This window comes from Lactuca virosa, chromosome 3 (assembly GCF_052849685.1).
Source record: "Lactuca virosa cultivar CGN04683 chromosome 3, Lactuca_virosa_CGN04683_v6, whole genome shotgun sequence".
NCBI classification, from domain to species: domain Eukaryota; kingdom Viridiplantae; phylum Streptophyta; class Magnoliopsida; order Asterales; family Asteraceae; genus Lactuca; species Lactuca virosa.
The window spans coordinates 286,652,504-286,671,841 of record NC_136428.1 but is presented as its reverse complement, the minus strand read 5'-3'; the positions used below and the strand labels follow the sequence as shown (position 1 = coordinate 286,671,841).

At 34.6% G+C, this 19,338-nt stretch overlaps 3 protein-coding genes and 1 long non-coding RNA gene across 4 annotated transcripts; 1 reads left to right on the top strand and 3 right to left on the bottom strand.

The window, feature by feature from the left end:
- Positions 1-69: 69 nt before the first annotated feature.
- On the bottom strand, positions 70-5,074 carry LOC145167248 (putative metal-nicotianamine transporter YSL6). Its single transcript, XM_079086383.1, has 7 exons — positions 4,513-5,074; positions 3,335-3,507; positions 2,984-3,081; positions 2,722-2,859; positions 1,754-1,943; positions 1,317-1,449; positions 70-1,170 (listed from the first exon to the last, which is right to left on the bottom strand). The coding sequence occupies exons 1-7, from the start codon at positions 4,877-4,879 to the stop codon at positions 236-238; spliced, it is 2,034 nt and encodes a 677-aa protein (XP_078942509.1). The 5' UTR covers positions 4,880-5,074; the 3' UTR covers positions 70-235.
- A 2,481-nt stretch (positions 5,075-7,555) lies between these two features.
- LOC145164646 (uncharacterized) lies at positions 7,556-8,487 on the top strand. The gene is made up of 2 exons (XM_079083358.1): positions 7,556-7,790; positions 7,874-8,487. The coding sequence occupies exons 1-2, from the start codon at positions 7,556-7,558 to the stop codon at positions 8,485-8,487; spliced, it is 849 nt and encodes a 282-aa protein (XP_078939484.1).
- Positions 8,488-11,620: 3,133 nt separating this feature from the next.
- LOC145164645 (uncharacterized) lies at positions 11,621-12,656 on the bottom strand. Its single transcript, XM_079083356.1, has 3 exons — positions 12,416-12,656; positions 12,070-12,318; positions 11,621-12,000 (listed from the first exon to the last, which is right to left on the bottom strand). The coding sequence occupies exons 1-3, from the start codon at positions 12,654-12,656 to the stop codon at positions 11,621-11,623; spliced, it is 870 nt and encodes a 289-aa protein (XP_078939482.1).
- Positions 12,657-15,174: 2,518 nt separating this feature from the next.
- On the bottom strand, positions 15,175-15,651 carry LOC145163164 (uncharacterized). Its single transcript, XR_013739615.1, has 3 exons — positions 15,620-15,651; positions 15,288-15,377; positions 15,175-15,206 (listed from the first exon to the last, which is right to left on the bottom strand). It is a non-coding gene; the product is annotated as an uncharacterized LOC145163164 (long non-coding RNA).
- Positions 15,652-19,338: the final 3,687 nt, after the last annotated feature.

The window sequence follows — 19,338 nt, the reverse complement described above, 5'->3', positions numbered from 1 at the left end:
CCTCCTAAATTTCTTTTATTCAAAAACATTAATATCATTCTTGTAAGAATAACTATAACCATCTTCAACTTCCTTAATCAATTATAAAATTAAAGAAACCAGTTAAATAAATTGTCAATGCGCCAACACAACAATGAAATCATGAAACAATACACACAATTAGTTTCAATAATCAAATACCGAATGAAAACCGAAACCAAGATTATATTTACAAATCTAAGTTACACGATTCCCCTCAAGAGCTCACCGAAGGTCCAAAGTACATACAAATTGGCGGATCAATCCTCAAAATCGAGAGAATCGCGGACGGAATCGTCCAAATCCCGTCCCCACAAATCAAACCGGAAGCAACCGCACCCGCATAATCCTCCGCATCCTTCTTATTCACTCTTTCCCACACAAACAAAATCACCGTCCCAACAAACATATCAATCGCAAAATACGCACCGATATAAAACGGCACCGCCATCGCCATCGGAATCGGAACAAACTGCGCCACCTTCGCCGGACTCCAATCCCTAACCAAATTCAAAACCAACGCCGCCACAAAAAACCCACAACACAACGCCAAACAATGTTTCGGAAGCTCCGAAAACCCTTCCACTCCAAGAATCGCCATTTCTCGATATATAACCGCGTACGGCGCTTTATACGGACTATCGGGTGTCCCGATCTCAAATGCGCTCCAAAACATCCAAAAAGTCAACGGCGCGATCACACACCCCATTGCAGTGCCAACCAACTGACTCACGAACATCGATTTGGCCGATGATAAAGTTAGGTAACCGGTTTTGAAATCTTGCATTAGGTCGGCGGCGGTGGCGACGATCGACATCATGACGCCGCACGCCGCTAATCCGGCGATGACGCCGCCGTCGGATCCGACGATTGACGCGATGATGAAGAGGCCGATTTTGCCGTACGTGGACGCGAGGCTCCAGTCTGTGAGACCGGTTCCGTATGAGTTGCAGAAGGCGAGGGCGGGGGCGATGATGTATGAGGCGAGGACGAGGTACCATTTTAGAGGTGGGAAGATTAAAGGCATTGTGGCCATGGATATTGCGACTAGGGCTACGTAGCCTGAGGCTGCCAACCATGTTGGGATACTGTCTTTTAGGAACACGGCGTCTCTTTTTTGTTCCTCTAGTTGTGCTTTGGTTTTTTCGGAATCTAGAAAGAAAAATTTTAGGGTATTTAAATCGTATTTAGCTTATTGATAAGGTTATGGAGCTTTTTCCACAAGTTTCCAAATATATACACTTGCATGATAAAAGGAAGAGGTTTATATGACATTGGAAATAAAAGTTGAATGTTACCTAGGAGCTGTTTTGTTGTAGGGAGATCTTGTGGTTTGGTGGTGTTGTTCCATATTGCCTTAACGGAAATAGCAACTATCTTTACTAGATTGTAAAGACCATCTCCAAGAATCAAGGAAATAGCTATAAATACCTGCAAAAGCAACAATGTTGATGATGTGTTATCATGGGCTAAATGCAAGAGCAATGTACTTTTGTTTATTTGTGTATTATAGCATCCTACTTTTTTTTTATTATGACATTGTACTTCCATTTTTTTTCTTATTTATGCATTATACTTTGAAATAGCTATCAAATTATACATTGTACTTGTAAATATATTGTTTTTTTGGCTAAGTTACAAAAATGGTCCCTCTGGATGTCAATATTTACCGCTTCTGGTCCATTTTTTGACACTTTTATAATAAAAGAAATCACATAGGTGGAAAAATATTTACCTTGTAACCGTAGAGACCTTTGAAGTCATTGGTGCCAAGATCAGCTGGATACCAATCGCCTGCACGTGTAGTAATGTACGGCCAAAGAAATCCCCATGAGACAATAGCTCCAAAAAGCACCGAACAGTTGACTATGTGAGGGCAAATAAGTCCACATCCAACATAAGTTGGACTAAAGTCAAAGTAAAATCTGCATAAACAAGTAAAACCAAATATCAAAAATAAGTAGCAACCTACTTTCACTTATTTGTGTATTATAGCATCCACCTTCCAATTCTTTCTATGCAGTTATAGCAGTGAAAATTGCTTTGTATTTGGGTGGGATTGATATAACTGGGTCGATTTTTTAAGGGTTGATCTCATAAAAGACCTTATATTTTGTGTTTTTTTCCGGATTAAACCTCAATTTTATTTTTTTCTTGAAAAAGACCTTGTATTTTTCCATTTTTTTCTATCTGGTTTCTGAAAAAAGTTGTAAAATGTGAGAGTTTTTTTCGGAAAAAACTAAAAAGTTAAGGGTTTTTTCGAAAATAGTTAGAAGGATGCGGGCTTTTTTTGGAGAAAAAAAAAGTTGGAGGGTTTTTTTCAGAAAAAAACTAAAAAAGTTGAGGGTTTTTTTGGAAACAGTTAGAAGGTTGAGGGGTTTTTCGGAAAAAAGACAAAATTGAGGGTTTTTTCGGAAAAAAAAAGAAAAAATATAAGGTCTTTTTCAGGAAAAAAGTAAAGTTGAGGTTTAATCCGGAAAAAACACAAAATATAAGGTCTTTTATGAGATTAACTCAATTTTTAAAGCAGAATGTTGTAACAGAAAGAAATGAAAGTGGGGTGATATAATAAAGAGTCAAGAAAGTATGTTGTTACTTTTTGCTTTTTATGATGACTTTTAATGCGTAAGATTCTTATTACTTGGAAATTTTCAAAGCATTAAAAAAAAAAAAAAAAAAAAAAAAAAAAAAAAAAAGACTTACGTGTTCTTATAGAGCAGCAAGCCAAAACTAGGAAAATTATCAAAACCACATGAATCCCCAACACCACTGAAGAACCACTTAAAGAAACTCCACACAAAACTTATGCTCAAATACTTGCCAAGAGAGTTTACCTGTTTCCTGTATGAAATGAAATATATATATATCATAATGTTATTTTATTTCATTAATTCTGTGGATTTTTTTTGCCAAGTATTCAAAAAAAAAAAAGCAGCATATCATATAATATAAAAGACCATATTACCCTGCAAGCTCTGCCCCCGTGGTAGTGTGAAAACTATTTATCAACATTGCTGTGGCTGTTCCACTGGGGTATGTAAGTTTATAATCCATTACCATCACCTGAAATTCCATAAAAATACAAAAATAATAAATTGTTGATATTTCTTTTTGACTTAATGTAGAAAGAACGAGTTAACAGAGAAATGAGGCTTTCCGTATTAAATCCAAACATTTTACAAATTCACACCCATTTTAGTTTTTTCCCTCCAAACAAATAATTCTACTAAACATTATTTATCCAAACAAAACTTGTTATACCTTAACAATTAACATGCAAAATCAAAGCAAAAAAGAACAAGTTATTATTTATTACCTTGCGAAGTGGTACAAGACTGAAAAGGCCAAGAAAACTGACAACAAAAATGAAACCCATCATCCATAATAATCCCGGGTTCTTAACATCTTCAGCCCGATTTCCAGGGTAATCAGCACCAATCAAATTGTATGTTCTTTCATCCATTGAAAGTAGATATGACCCAAATCCACCTGTATACATACATACACACACACATTAAACAAATGATTTAAACAAGCAAACAGTATCACAACATGGTAAAAGCTATACAAATCTCTTTCATATGCAAAAAGATATCTCATGCCTTTAGAATAAGTTGTATTGCATTTGAAACGGAGACCAAAATTGCAAAAAGACGTGAATGCCCTCCTCACTAGTTCCAATTCTGAAATAAAGGCTTAAAATGCGTTTGGTTGCAGAAATTTTCTAGTTGAAAATGGAAATGAAAATTTTGAAAACGAGTTTGGTTGATTCAGTTTTCAAAAAATTTCCAAGAAAATTGTAGAAAACTGTTTTCATTTTCTAGAAAAATGTTTTTGGAAAATAGAGTTGAGTTTTCATTTTCGGTTTTCAATGAAAATTTTAGAAAACACGTTTGGTTGGAACAGGTGGAGTTCTCATTTTCCATCTTAGAAATTTAGAAAACTTTGGAAAATTATAAAAATCACTTTTCTAAATTACGTACAATTTGGAAAACAGAAAATTTTCATTTTCTTGGAAATTTTTTGAAAATTAAATCAAACAAATGCGTTTTCAAAATTTTCATGGAAAACTAGAAAATTTTCCGCAAAGCAGTCTCTTAGGTGTTAGCTTCTTTTTTGACTTGATGGATTTGATGGGGACAGGATTTATTTTGGTAAGCTATATATGCTGTGTTTCTTTTAGACTTAATAAAGAAAGTCAGGAAAATGAAACTTTTCTCACTATTTCCTAACTTGTTTTCATTTAGATGGTTTATGTAATGGATTTAAAAAGTTGGATGGCTTTTTTGACTCAAGTAACCAAATTAACAAATGAAATGAAAGTGCTATGTCATCTATTGCAATTTGCCCAATTTCAAATAGACGAAAATTATGATTGTTCCTTTCTAAAGTAAATATTCAAGCACAGATAAATAACAGAAATAAATATTGGTAATCACTGTCAAAAAGCACAACGATTAACTCTGCAATTAAGTAACAAAAGAAAAGGATTACCGCTGAAAGCAAGGCCATAGCAAGCAACAACGCAAGTCTGAATAACAGTGTTCTCCTGCTTCGTGAACGGCTTGACAAAAAACCCCAACTTATCGAGGAAAGTAGTCCATGATTTGACAAAGAAAAACCCCAGCAAACCGGCGGCGACGTTTAACGAAGGGATGATCCCGACGGTGAGATTGAGCTTGTGGGTGATGATACAAAAAAGTGTTCCCAGTAAAGCACTCACAACTAAACCCCTTAACGTGATCTGATCTTTCCATTCCGGAATCGTTTCTAGATCCAATTCGATGGGTTTCTCCTGATTTGATTCGTGAAGCAAGGGTTCCGATATTTCAACGGACGATCTGTGGTTCTCTGTTCCCATTTTTTTCAGAGATGAGTTGACGAGATGGAGATGAGATGAGATGAGTTGGTAGTAGTTTATTGAGGGAGTAGGAAGAAAGGCATTGACGAAACTCGAAGATGGAGTGACGAATACCCCTGAAAGCTCGCTAGCTTGCTTGGCGTAGTAAAATTGTGCCTCGATCTTTGATGCTTATTTTTTGTTTTTTGTGACTATTATTTTGGCACCCATTGGGAATGTCAATCGGATAAGGAGAGTAAACAGCAGTTCAATTTAATCTAGACAATTAAATTGTTAGATTCGTACACAAACACACTAACATTTTAAAATATAGTGTTTGGAGAAAAAGAAAAAATGACAAAAATAGTCAATTATCCTAATCATTTTGCGGAAAATAACAAAAAAAAATCGAATTTGCAAAAATGCCCATGAAAATCGCAGATGGGAATTGTCCATTTGCGATTTGCACATTCCATCTGCGAATGTACAAGTGGCTAAAGCATAAGTGTGCTTTAGTCACTTGTACATTCGCAGGTGGATTGAATTTTTTTTAATTTTTTTTTTATATATATAGGGCATTTCAGGGTTAAAATCGCAGATGGACTGTGTCCATCTGCGATTTTCTCTGTATTCCATCTGCGAATTTGCGTTTTTTTAAAAAAAAAATTTTTAATTTGACTATGAAATCAATTGGTTTGACTACAAAATAATGTTACTATATATAAACTTTTGTAAAAAATTATCAGTTTAGTTGCTATTTGTTTAGGAAATTTCTCTAAAATCTCTCTAAAAAAATGATTGAATATTTGGTTTGTCTTGTAACCGGTAGGAGATGGGAAGTTATTGAAACAAATCTATAATACGTATGTCCACAGGGAGGTATTTCTGAATTTGCTTTGATATTTTCTGAGTATATTAGTTATAGTGATTTTGTATCTTTGGTGAGAAGCAAAATTGGTTTGTTAGACAAATATAGAATTAGTCTTCGTTTCCATCATCCTAAATTAAATTATTATATAGCTATAGTTGAAGACATGGATATTAGAATGTTGATAAATGTAATCAAATGTAGTGGAGGAAGGGCTGTGAAAGTGTTTGTGGTGGTTGATGAAGTAGATGAGGTTAATGAGGGTGGTCACAGTGGAAATCAGCCGGTTGGTAATTTATGCAGCTATAAAGGGAGCAACGATCCGATAGGTACTTTCAATACTCCTAGTGTACCTCAGTTTCACAGTGTTGCTGAAAATGTTAATGTTAGTTATTCACCTATTAACTATGTGGATCCTGAGAATTACAAGTATGTTGGTGATGATGATGTTGGTACATATCTTAATGATGTGGGTGGTCGTTGTGATGATGTTGTCGAACAAGAAGTTTAAGTTATGAATAGGCGTGTGGTAGATAAAAGTAAAAAGAAAAAAAATTCGAGTCAAAAAAATTGAAAAAAGCATGTTTACGGGGGATTATGTTGATGTTGCTGATGTACATTTAGATATAACCGACCTACAAAGCAATTCAGATAGAGATGAGTTGGGTGATAAAGTTAAAGCTAAGTTTCCCGATAACCTTTTTTACGGTATGCCCCCTGTACCAGCATGCCCAGTTGATATTAATGAAGATATCCCAACATAGATGGTAGACATGAATCTTCAAAAGATTGAATGTGAGAGTATATTTAAGAACAAAGAACTTTTAAAGTGGTGTATTGGTAAAAAATGTCTTCGAGAAGGTTTTCAGACGAGGACAAGTAGATCCACCAAATCAAGGTATGAAGTTGTGTGTGTTTCGAAAAATTGTTCTTGGTTACTAAGAGCAAAAGCAATTAAAAATTCTGATGGACTTTTCCAAGTGAATAAATTTGTTGATGTACACACATGTTCTTCAACAATTTTGCAACCTAATCATCGACAAGCAAACAAATATGTTTTGGGTGAATATCTTGCTGATGTTTTGGCTGAAGACTATAGTAGAGTTTATCGGGGAAAAGATATTATTAATGATATGAATGCTCAATTGAATATCAATATCTCATACCATCAGGCATGGCGTGCGAAGCAATATGCATTGTTGTTGTTAAGGGGTACGAAAGAGGATTCTTTTACCAAACTTCCGGCGTATTGTCACAATTTGGTCAAACATAATCCGGGTACGGTGACACATATTAAAACAGATGGTGATGATCGCTTTGAGTTTTTGTACGTCGCACTCGGTTGCTCGGTTAGTATTATAATATTTTATTAATTTTTTCATTTTTATTTTGGTGTATTTGAATAGATATACAATGTATTGTAGGTACGCGCTTTTGTCAAATTTTGCAAACCGACCCTAGTAGTAGATGGAGCCCACCTAAAGGGCGAGTTCAAATGTACCATGTTACTTGCAGTTACTAAGGACGAACAAAACCAAATATTACCGGTTGCATATGGTATATGCAAAAATGAGTGTACCGATTCTTGGACATGGTTTTTTCAAAAACTATGTGATTGCATAGGAAATATGCAGGAGCTTACAATTATATCTGATAGGTCTCCATCTATAGCAACATCCGTTGCCAACATTTTTCCTCACGCTCATCATGGAATATGTGGTGTCCATTTGTATTTCAACATAGTATCTAGATTCGGGAAGAGTAACACAGTTAAATGAATTTTTTGGGAGGCTTGTAGGGCGTACACAGTTGATGTTTTTGACGCTGCCATGGATGTTATGAAAAAGACAAAAGAACCAGTATGGGAGTACTTAAAAAGTATAAATCCAGAAACTTGGTCAAGGGCACATTTTAAAGGGAATCGATACAATCTTATGTCGTCCAACAGTGCGAAGTCTATAAATGCATTATCTAGACACACACGTAAGGTGCCAATACTTATGTTGATCGATTTTTTCCGTGCAACAATACAACAATGGTGGTTTCAAAGACGTAACTTTGTAGGTATTAAGTAAATTTTTAATATTAATGTTTTATTAATTTTGATGTTATTGATCTTAACTTCTTCATTTTGCCTGTTTTTTTAGCGGAAGCAACAACAATACTTACCCCTTGGGCCAATGAAATTGTAAAAGAAAACAAAAAAACTTTTACTAAGTGGGATGTTCGCATGATCTCAAATACGAAATGCGAGGTCAAAAAGGGGGCACAAAATGTGATTGTTGATTTCCAACATATGACATGTACATGTAGGCATTGGCAACTTGATGGGATACCTTGTGGTCATGTCATACGATGTTTAACAGTGAACAATTACCAAGACTGCTCGAGGTATGCATTAAATGCTTACTTTACCGAAACATTGAGGAAAACGTATGAGGAATCAATAAATCCTTTGCCAAAGCCATCCGAATGGGATATCCCCGATGATTTGATGATTGTTAAGCCACCTATAATGGATAAACATCAGCCAGGCAGACCAAGAAACACAGACCGCATTCCATCCCAAGGCGAGGGTCCAATTAGAAAAGAGTGTTCTACATGTGGTCAACTAGGACACATGAGAAACAATTGTACTGGAAGGGCGTCCGGTAGTGGAGCACGTCACACAATTTCTACTGCAGAAATGGCATTTAATATTGGTGGTTCAGCGAGTTGCTCACAAACCTATGATGCTGATTTTGATATAAAACAACCTTGAAATGAAGAGTTGTTAACTTATTATATATTGTAATTTTTTTATTAAATCTTACAAGACATTGCTATGCTTTCATATTTTAGTTTAGTTTGTAGATTATAACAATTAATGAAGCTTTTATATTATAAAATTTAGTTTGCAGATTATAACAATTACAACATGTTATTTAAAAAAACAACAAACGATCCTTTTGCAACCTAATCTGTATCATGATAATATTACAACAATTTTGTAACTAATTTTTAAACTCAGGGAACTGCAATGGGTACTTCTCTTTCTCCATTGTTATATAGTCATCCCTAATTCTCATTTTGTCTTCCAAACGATCCTTTTGCACCATAATGTGTATCAACTGCTCGTCCTTCTCAGCAAGCCATTTTTCAGTCATTTTGATTGCCTTCTTAGTATTTTTTAATCCAATCTTCATGCTCTTTGATTTTGTTTTTATTGAGGTCTATCCATTCTTGAGCTTGTTTGCATTCCGATGCAATATCATTACCACGTTGAGTGAGAGGTCGGGATGACTCTTTGTCCTCTTCTTGTTGTTCTTCAGCCTTCTTCAATTCTTCAAAATTTTCATCTGACATATATGGCCCGGCTGAAGAGGGTGTAAAAAAAGGGTCAACTGAATCACAGTAGTAACAATCTACTTCGTTGCATGAGCAAACTTCGAATTTGTGTGAGGAACTCATAATAAAGTCGACATTATAATAAACTGGTGCTATAAGTGGTATTTTACATACTAGTCTAAATGCTACCATTTCGTAGTCAGAGTTCTAATTCATAGTCCAACTTTGAAATGACTAGACATTAATGACAAGTCACTGCAGTAACCTGCAAATCGTAGTCAAACTCTTAAGTCACAAGACATAAATGACTGTTTGACATGATAAGTCACTGCAGAAAGCTGAAAATCGTAGTCCAAATGCAACCATTTCGTAGTCAAAGTTATAATTCATAGTCCTGTATTTATTTATATAAATAGATGTTTAAGATCTAAAAACCAAACACCCAAATCACCTAAACGAAACGAACTCCCATATTTAGAAATGTCGTCGAATGTAGCAAGTTCTTCGAATGAAGTACCTGGTTCCAATTCAGAAAGGCCATGGACGACAAACGAGGTGTTGGTTCTTACACGATGCTGGCTAAGTGTTAAGGATGGTGTATCGTTACTTGCTCCCCCGCATTGCCTAGTAGGTGATGAATGGACTCGCATAACAGCTTTGTTCAACCATGAGATGGGAGAAGGACAACAACGAGAACAATCAGATGTTGTTACGAAATGGATGGATGTAAAGGAAGAAGTGACATGGTTCAATCGAGCGTGTAATTATGCGAAAAGTACCAAACTTCGTTGTCGAGACGAAGAAGAGTTCTTGGAAGTTGTTACAGATTTTTACATCTGTGAGCGTGACGGCAGAGACTTCGAATATGAGGAAGTTTGGAAGGTTGTAAAAAATAATCAGTATTTCATGTAGACCGCTCTAATTTCCGTTAATAATAACCCATGGACTTGTTTTTTATTTTAATGCTTTGTTTGTAGTATGTCGTTGTTTTTCATGTAATTGTTGTAATGTTTGTAATGGTTCATGGAATTCTTGTTAGTAATGTATTCTAATGTATTGTGAAAACTAATGCAATGGACATTTATTAATTGAAATTAAACATAGGAGATGCATCCAATACATACGAAATACATGAAAATAACCTAGTACTCACATAATAAACTGAAATAGATTTCAAACAAACGGGATATATTTCAAAATATTCCAAGGGGCTTCAAACTGGAATTCCAACCCGTCACTTAATGACTTGTATTCCTCCTTAGCAGCTTCCAAGATGACCTCCTCAATAGCATTTAAACGGGTGTCGTCAATTTTGGTATAAAGATCATTGAATAATAGAACTTCGGTTTTCATTTCATACCATCTTGCTAAGATGTCTAGTTCGTCACGATCGTTTCTTGTAGTCATTCGGTTTTCAGCGTTGAAAATATTGGTTAAACGGCTCCAAAACATTGGATCGTTCAACTTGCTTGTCTCGTACACATGAATATAAGCACATGTAAGAACCAAGAACTCTTCATTGCTCCATGATATAGAACTCATTTTGATTGAAACAAAGAGAGTCAAATCTCAAAAAACAATATTTGAACAGCTGTATTGGTTGTTTAGTAAACTATTTATTTAACTTAATGTCCATTTATAGTAGTTTATACACAAAATCGCAGTCCAATCTTCTAATATGTCTGCAATTCATAGTCAAAATTAACTGACGAACACAGTGTACTATACTTATAACACAACAGATCACTGTTTGAGTTGACAAGTCATCCCCGTCGAATGACAACACAATACACTGCTACTTGAGTTGACAAGCCATTGCACCTGGAAAATAAGGAGTCGCTATAAATAGTTGTTAATATCCAGTTTAATTGTATCGTATTACTTCCCCCCTTGCAATTATGGACTCACCTGTACCACATATATGGAGGAACGAAGAGGAGGTCGCTTTGGTTCAAGCTTGGATTATAACTGTAGAGGAGGATTTTCCACCGGGTCCCCCGCAAGTTCGCGCTGGATCATTTTGGTCTCGTGTCTATCATTTGTTTCACCATTTAATGGGGTGTACTCAATATCGAAGAAGAAGAGATGTCAAAGTGAAGTTTCTGGATTTGAAAATAAAGGTGAAACAATTTCAACGTATTTATAACGAGTTGGATAATGAACATGAAAATACGGATGAAGACATTCTGCGACAGGTGGCTTTGGAACTATACCGTTTTGAATATGATGGTAGCGAGTTTACCCACTTAGATGCATGGAATCTTTTAAAGAATGTCCCTCATTTTTAATATGCATGTTGGTTAAGTTAATTGTTTTTCGTTAGTTAAGTTGCTTGTTGTTGTATGTGTGTTTTGTTACTATTTAATAAATGTCCCTTACTTTTAATGTATGTTGTTTCCTCAATCGTTAATACAACGACATAAAATAAATAACTAATATATAATACGACATAAAATATAGACGGGGTACATGAATAACTAATACATAACACGACATAAAATAAAAACGGGGTACATAAATAACTAATACATAATACGACATAAAATATAAACGGGGTACATGAATAACTACTGCATTGAGGGAGGTAACAGGACCATCGTTTCATTTGGTATTTCCCAAAGCACATGTGATGGTATAGTATTCACCAACTCAGATCCATATGCAAGTCGATACACGAAATTAGTGAACTTGTAATCAACCATTTCGTGAATGGCTTCAGACGTACGGGTTCTTAGACATGTTATAGCGTGGCCACATGGTATACCGCTTTTTTGCCATTTCCCACAACTACATACCCTTCGTTCAAGTTGTACGTTGGTGGTGGCAAAATTGTCATCGACTTCAAATGTATCCCTATACAAACGTCTTGCCATCCAATTATAAGACTTGTTGACACGTTTTTGAACCTTACTGTCAACATAAGGGGTCAACCCACCAGACAACCTCCCTGGAAAATTTGATAATTTTAGAAAAATAATAACACAAGAAAAAAACTAAATATAACAATCTCCCTTACCCGCCACTTCAGCCCGTTCACCATACTTTGATTGTATCGACGTATTGATTAACTCAATTATCGTTGTTATAGGAAACTCACGTGTGGATATAATTTGCAAAATTTCAGGGACGTCAATCGATTTAACATTGTAACGTACTTTTGGGAAAAATGCTCGTGTCCATTTTGAAATTGCTATATCGTCAAGCCAGTAAATTGGACTCCTAAGCAAGGTGCAGAAAGGTGGTTTTCCTACATGCACTTTGCAACCTTTCCAGACACAAGTAAAAATCATGAACGCTATATGCATTGCATGACTTCCAAAACAACGATTCGACTTCCGTATCGTTATGTCCGACAGACTCACGTATTTTTCGAGCTATATCTTTAGGAAAATATCCATGATACGAATCCGGGTAGGCACTCTGAACACCAAAGTCTATTTTATCACATAGGTTGCTTATGAAACCAACCTCTGTATCCTCACCTAAACAATCTTTTAACCTCATCATGAACCATCTCCATGATTCTTCACACTCTAAGGTTCCCAAACCAATTGCTAAGAGTAGGGGTTCATGATTTCCATCTAAAGCCACTGCGAAGTACATTGTTGTCAGATAGCTCCCAAGAAGGGGTAAATAACCCACATATATCAACGGTATCATGTACCTAAGAAAGGTACGAATTTGCATAAAAAAACAAACATAAATTACTGATAAGTAAAGAGTACACGAGATACATTAGCAAGAAATCTTAATTAAGTCAATAAAACTATTATGTTATACCACGCAACCTAAAGCCACAAAACAGAATTGAAAGCGGTTGGTATCCGTTTTCTTGATGGCTGTGAAGGTATTAGGATTTGTTCTTTGTAGATTATGCAGGAACATTGGTAGCTAAGTAAAGCTTCTTTCGGTGTAAGTACTCATTTTCACAAGCAATGAAAGTGTATTATAATCATCACACAAATACAATTTTAATTATATACAAATTGGTGTTTCTCTACAGTTCATATTTCATAGTTCAACTTTTTAAATTCGTAGTCAAACCAGTTCATTTCATAGTCAAACATCACTGACCGACAAGATAAGACAATGTACTTGTATGCAGTTCATAGTTCAACTTTTTAAATTCGTAGTCAAACCAGTTCATTTCATAGTCAAACATCACTGACCGACAAGACAATACAATGTACTTGTATGCAGTTCATAGTTCAACTTTTTAAATTCGTAGTCAAACCAATTCATTTCATAGTCAAAGATACTTTTTTGTAATAAAATTTCTTCTATAAATGGGTGTAATGTAACTCCATTAAATTTATATGTGAAATTAATTCATATTAGATAGACTAAAAAAGGCGAATGGCATACTGTAACTGCGGAGGTGAACGTATCATTAGGATTTCGGGTACAACTAAAAACCCAGGAAGATTATTTTACGCTTGCCCATATTTGGTATCATGTTCTTAACCTCATTCATATTTACACTCTAATCATTATATAGCAACAATTTTTATTGTCAATGTTTAAATTTACAGGGACCAAAATGCGGGTTTATCAGTTGGGTTGATGAAGATAAGGACCAATCATCTATCATAATAGCTAAAATAGCTAACAGGAACAAGCTCTTTCAATCAGAAAATAAGCAGTTAAAGATAGCCTTGGTTTGTAGTTGGGTGATGTTTTTGGCAATTATTATTTACAAGTTGTAAGCTTTTTAGTATTTGTTACATCAATAAATTGTTGTATTTGTTGTTATGTTTAGAGCATTGTACTTGTTACTTTAAAACAAATGGTGGTGTCGTTCTTATGTTGCAAGTATTTAAGTTATTACTAGGTCATTAAATTCAACATACAATTACATATACAAATATAAGATCCAACTACATAGGACCAAGACTCGACCCCCAATAAATTTTTGCCATCCGTTGGCGAAACTCTAAAGTTGCGTTCCTTGGGTCAATAAGTTCACGTATTGGTTGGCCTGAAACTAATTGTTCCATAAACATATAAACAAATACACCGCAATTTCCCAAATGGCTACTTTGTTGGGGAACATTTGTTTCAAATATGAATTGCATATTCAATGGAATCCTTGGGATGTTCCTCCGGGCCCAATAGTTAATCTTGTCTAAATAATTTGCCACCCGAGCCTCAAAATTTGGTAAAGGTTCCATCACGCTTGAAATTTTCATAAGCCACTCTACCGAGACTGTCATAAATATGGACTTCCATATTCGCCAATCGAAGTTCCCCAAATAACCAGTGATTAGGGGCTGAATGAATCGGTAATAGGACCTGTATAAGGATAAAAAAGAAATAAATTTTGTTTAGAAATAAGAATACCAAAACATAACGACAATAACGATAATATTTTAAAAAATAAAATTTAGTTTACCGTATCGACATCCCACCAAGCAACCATGAAGTTGGGGTATTTAGCAATAACAGCCATAAACGCCCTCCAATCCTGCCCTTCCTCCACAGCATGGCAAACAAAAAAATTTGTCGGCATTATTGTATGTCGGTCGTTATCAAAACGTCTCTCCAACAGTATTCTATACCAAAGGGTGATATGCTGCACAAAATTATGATACTTTTGTTAATAACTAAAAAAGAAAATACTTTTAAAAAAATAAATTAAGTATTATTTTACCGCTGACTCCAACCATCCGTCGTGTGTATGCCCAAGCAAGGCGCTCCAAAATTCTCTATCTAACACCAAATTAAACAAACTATGCTGCACGTCATATGAATGAAATAAATAATTCTGGATCACAACCTCACCGCCTGCTACGTAAGGCTGCAGGCGCAACACGGAGAAGTCGTGAGCAACAGCAAATGCTGGAGGAGGAACGGGGCTTCTTGATTTCATATCAACCTTCTTTTTTGCTCTTCTTTTTTGTTTCGGTGTTGTGTGCAGCTAAAACAATATTGAAATGTTTACATCTCTATCTTTCAAATAATTCACATAGAAAAAATTCTATTATTACGATATAAGTTTTTAAATTAAACGAATACCTCGGTGTACGGAGGGCACAAATACTTTGATGGATTTCGAACCCTCGGTTTATCGGGTGTAACTTCTTTGCCATCAAAACCATAAGCATCATAATAATCTACATTTCCCGTAATTTGTATTTCATCTTCCTCCGACACCTAAATTAATAAGCAAAAATCTCTAATTAAACATGTTTCAATCTACTAAATAAATATTAAAATAAATGTAAGTATAACAACCTCTTTAGCTTCATTATCATTTACATCAAACACATCATCATCAAATTTGTTCCTACTACAACCCGCATTCTCATTCCTCTCCTCCAACTCCTACATTAAAATTAACACATTATAGTTATTAACGAAAGAAACATTAAAAATAAATTATTAAAATCGTAAATGTAATATCTATAATAACCTTGTCGTCTTCAATATCACCAAAAATATATTCATTTGTATTATTTTTATTCATCACTTCATCTTCTACAACCTAAATTTGCAAATATAAAATATGAACACAAATATTAATATATGTTAATAAATTAAAAAAAATAATGTAGCGTGTAACTAACCCGTTCATCAAATTTTGTTTGGAATACTGCAGACTCCTCAAAACTTATGTTATTCCATAGATCTTCATTATTTACTTCTTCAACAAACACATCTGTAGGTTCTCGGTTCGTAAACACATGTTGCTCCAGTGCATGTAGCCGTTTCAACACCTCCTCTAGGTTGGGTTTTCCGCTGCGCCCACCTCTACCATGAGAGCGACCACTAGACGACATACTAGACGAAGATTCGTCTTGTCTCCTAAAATGGTCCCGTACTGGGATGGAACTGATTTCCGTTCACCATATACATACTCTTGAAATGACATATAATAAAAAGATGTCATCTCATCATCACTCGGTGACATTTTATTTCTTGGTGGTTGTCCCTCCTAAAAAATAGAACATATTAAAACTGCATATAAAAGTATAATAATGAATTTTATTAATAATTAAAAAAAATTTATAAACCTGTATCTTTGAAAAAATCTTGTTCACATCAACCCATTTCAATTTTTTTGTCCCACTCCATCGTTTCATCCGAGGCATGTCTCTATTTTTTCTCAATACAAATCCACACGCACGAACAGCCGGAAGCATCTCATATATCCATATCTACAATTTTTACAATTATAGTAATAAAATTTAAAATTAAAAAAACTATCATAACAATAAAACCATTTAAATATAAGTAAATTTTTATACCCTAATTGGAGCCGTAAATCCTGAGACAGTGTATTTTAAAGTTTGACGACGCTCAGGAAGTGATAAATATTTATTTATCTTGTTCCATGTATCCTCAAGGTCATCATACGTAAAATCCCATAAATAGCTACCCCAAGCGAAATTAACAAAACAAAAAAAATTTAGTTATAATATAACTTAACATTAATAATATAAAAGTATCAAAGTAAAGAAAAATACCTGTTCCAAACATCCAAATTCTCAGCCAAAAAAAACCAATCTTGTGGCACGCGATCATTTATTTTTTTTCCCAAAAAACCTTCACATAAAATGTAAATCAAACATACTCTAACTGCATCGGCATCGTCAACTTCTAAGAATGGTTGATTTAAAATAAAACTTTTCAGGTCACCGGTTTTCACCGAACTATTTGTATGGTTCGGAAATAGCCGCTCACGCAATAAACATCTTTTTTTAGTACTAACTATTTTTTCTGACACTTTTTTCCTGATGTTTTTTGGATACTCCGCAAATTTCAACCCGGTTATCAAACAAAACTCTTCCGGCCCATATACCAATTTCGTATCGGCTACTCTAAAATATAACCGTTTTATTCCATCTGGAGATAAAACAGCGTCCGGCCGTATCTGATGAAGGAACATTTTGTGGAACAACAATCCGTCCCCTTGTAAACGAGGGACGTCCAACAAATAACCAAATACTGTATCTCTAAATATTTCACGTCTCACACCATCTAACACTTCAAACACTTCCCATATGTTACACCCCGATCCCTTTAAGTTTACAATAGCTTTCACATCGAAATAATTAGAATTATGCTGCAAAAAACACAATAACATATTAGAAAACTAAACAACTATTTCATTTTAAAATATTTTATTATTAAATGCAATAATAACATAATAACAATGCAAATACAAATATTTAATAAATAATTTATATATTTACGCTAAAAAACAATAACATACTATAACAATTTTTCAACGTAAACGGTAACTATATAAACAAATTCCCAAGTAATACGACAAATATACAAACGATTTTTATCTTTCTAATTATATCAAATAACATTTTCTAACCATATAAAGAAGAACAAACAATTTTCAACTAAAACGACAACTAAACTAACAAATTTTCAACTTATACGAGAAATATACAAACAATTTTTAAGTTTCAAATTATATAAAATAACATATTCTAACCAAATATATTGTAAACCACTAACCAAACATATTGTAAACATTATTCTAACAATTTATTTAACTACTAACTTAAAAAAAATAAGCATATTCTAACCATTTGACTAAATGTACAACTACCCGATGCACACTCTACGCAGTCTCTACTTGTACATTTATACAACCACTAACAAAATAGCATTTCAACTTCAAGTTTAGTAATAGAAAATATTAAAACTATCAAATACAACAAAATTAACCTATCACAAACAATATAATTTATTTTTTTACACTAACTAATACAATAAATAATAAAATAATAAACATAAAAAGAGTTAAAATCTAACCATATTTTCGGGATTGTTGAAGTAATCGTCCATTTTCTTCAAGAAATCGTCAAAAGGAATCCCCAAGAGAGAGAAAGTTTTTCTATATTGAAGAGTGAAAAATGAGGGAAAAAAAATCCTTTTATAGAATTTCCTGCGAAAAATCGCAGGTATATAGTGAAAATCGCAGATGGACTTTTCCATCTGCGAATGTACAAGTACCTAAAGCACAACTGTGCTTTAGGTACTTGTACATTCACAGATGGAAAAGTCAAATCGCAGATGGACCATTCCCATCTGCGATTTTGAAGGCCATTTTTGCAATTTCGATTTTTTTTGGCTATTTTCTGGAAAGTGATTAGGATAATTAGCTATTTTTGTCATTTTCTCGGAGAAAAATTGTTATGTATAAATATATCTCATAATCAAATCTAAATTAACTAAATTATTTTTTTAACCCGTAAATCTAATATATTCCTAATGTAATACTTAATTTCATCTATATCCACAATGAGACTTCAACCATCGACCTTAAAAGATAGATCAAACACCTGATACCGTTAGGTTAGTATAAATAAATAACTTATTAATAATAACTAGTTTTATTTTTTATTTTTTTTAATTTAGAAAAATAACCACTATTTTTAACATAAGGCATTATAGAGAAGTACTATTCATTCCGGAGTATTTGATGGTATGTATAGTTTGAAATCTGAAATTTGAGAACGTACATTTCGGAGTATTTGATGGTATGTATAGTTTGAAATCTCAAAATATTCAATGAAACAACGCTAAACATATTGGCCAATACGAAAAGCTAATCATCGGGCATTCACGTACGGTCTGCTGCCAAGACTGTTGCCATGGAAATTCCTCGGGAAAAAACCTACAACCAGATAGGAACTGAAACAAAGGGTAGAGTGATACCTAAGACAAGAAGAATGCACAACAACTAAAAAAGCCTTCCTCCGCATAGCAAGGTCAGTACATAACTAGAAGGAACCACACTCGTTTCCCCAAAGACCCCAGAGGAACAACATCAATACACACGGGAAAAATAGGCAATTCCAGCCCTACACACGCGACGACAAGAGATATAAAAGGTCGGACATCCTAGTGGTATTTGACAAACCACAACCCCAACGTCGCAACACACACCAATTCCCAAACAAAAACAAATATTATGAGTACCATAGAAAGCAAGGACACCACACAACAGATTGCGTCGTCCTAAAAAAATAGAGGAACGAATGATGAAAGGAAAACTTGCGGAAACTGGAAAAAGAATCTGACCGAATGTCGACACACACCACTCCAGAAAGTAAAGACAGAAGGACATACGAGCACCATACTACCGATGAGCGAGCGTCATACTACCGACGAGCGAAAGCAGCAGCCTAGCCATACGAGCGTCATACTACCGACGAGCGAAAGCAGCAACCTAGCGACTCACCAACCATAAGATAACCATAAACAAACTATATTTTTCTCCGGATGACCCTACACCGCCATAATGGGAAGGAGAAACCCCGCT

Excerpts from the sequence above, each read along its gene's own strand:
- LOC145167248 (XM_079086383.1), bottom strand. The coding sequence starts at position 4,879 with ATGGGAACAGAGAACCACAGATCGTCCGTTGAAATATCGGAACCCTTG. Across the intron at positions 2,860-2,983 it reads ACGGGGGCAGAGCTTGCAGG|GAAACAGGTAAACTCTCTTG; the intron begins GTAATATGGTCT and ends CATTTCATACAG. Across the intron at positions 1,450-1,753 it reads AAGGTCTCTACGGTTACAAG|GTATTTATAGCTATTTCCTT; the intron begins GTAAATATTTTT and ends TTGCTTTTGCAG.
- LOC145164646 (XM_079083358.1), top strand. The coding sequence starts at position 7,556 with ATGGATGTTATGAAAAAGACAAAAGAACCAGTATGGGAGTACTTAAAA. Across the intron at positions 7,791-7,873 it reads TCAAAGACGTAACTTTGTAG|CGGAAGCAACAACAATACTT; the intron begins GTATTAAGTAAA and ends CTGTTTTTTTAG.
- LOC145164645 (XM_079083356.1), bottom strand. The coding sequence starts at position 12,656 with ATGTACTTCGCAGTGGCTTTAGATGGAAATCATGAACCCCTACTCTTA. Across the intron at positions 12,319-12,415 it reads AGATATAGCTCGAAAAATAC|GTTGCAAAGTGCATGTAGGA; the intron begins GTGAGTCTGTCG and ends GTGTCTGGAAAG. Across the intron at positions 12,001-12,069 it reads TGAACGGGCTGAAGTGGCGG|GGAGGTTGTCTGGTGGGTTG; the intron begins GTAAGGGAGATT and ends CAAATTTTCCAG.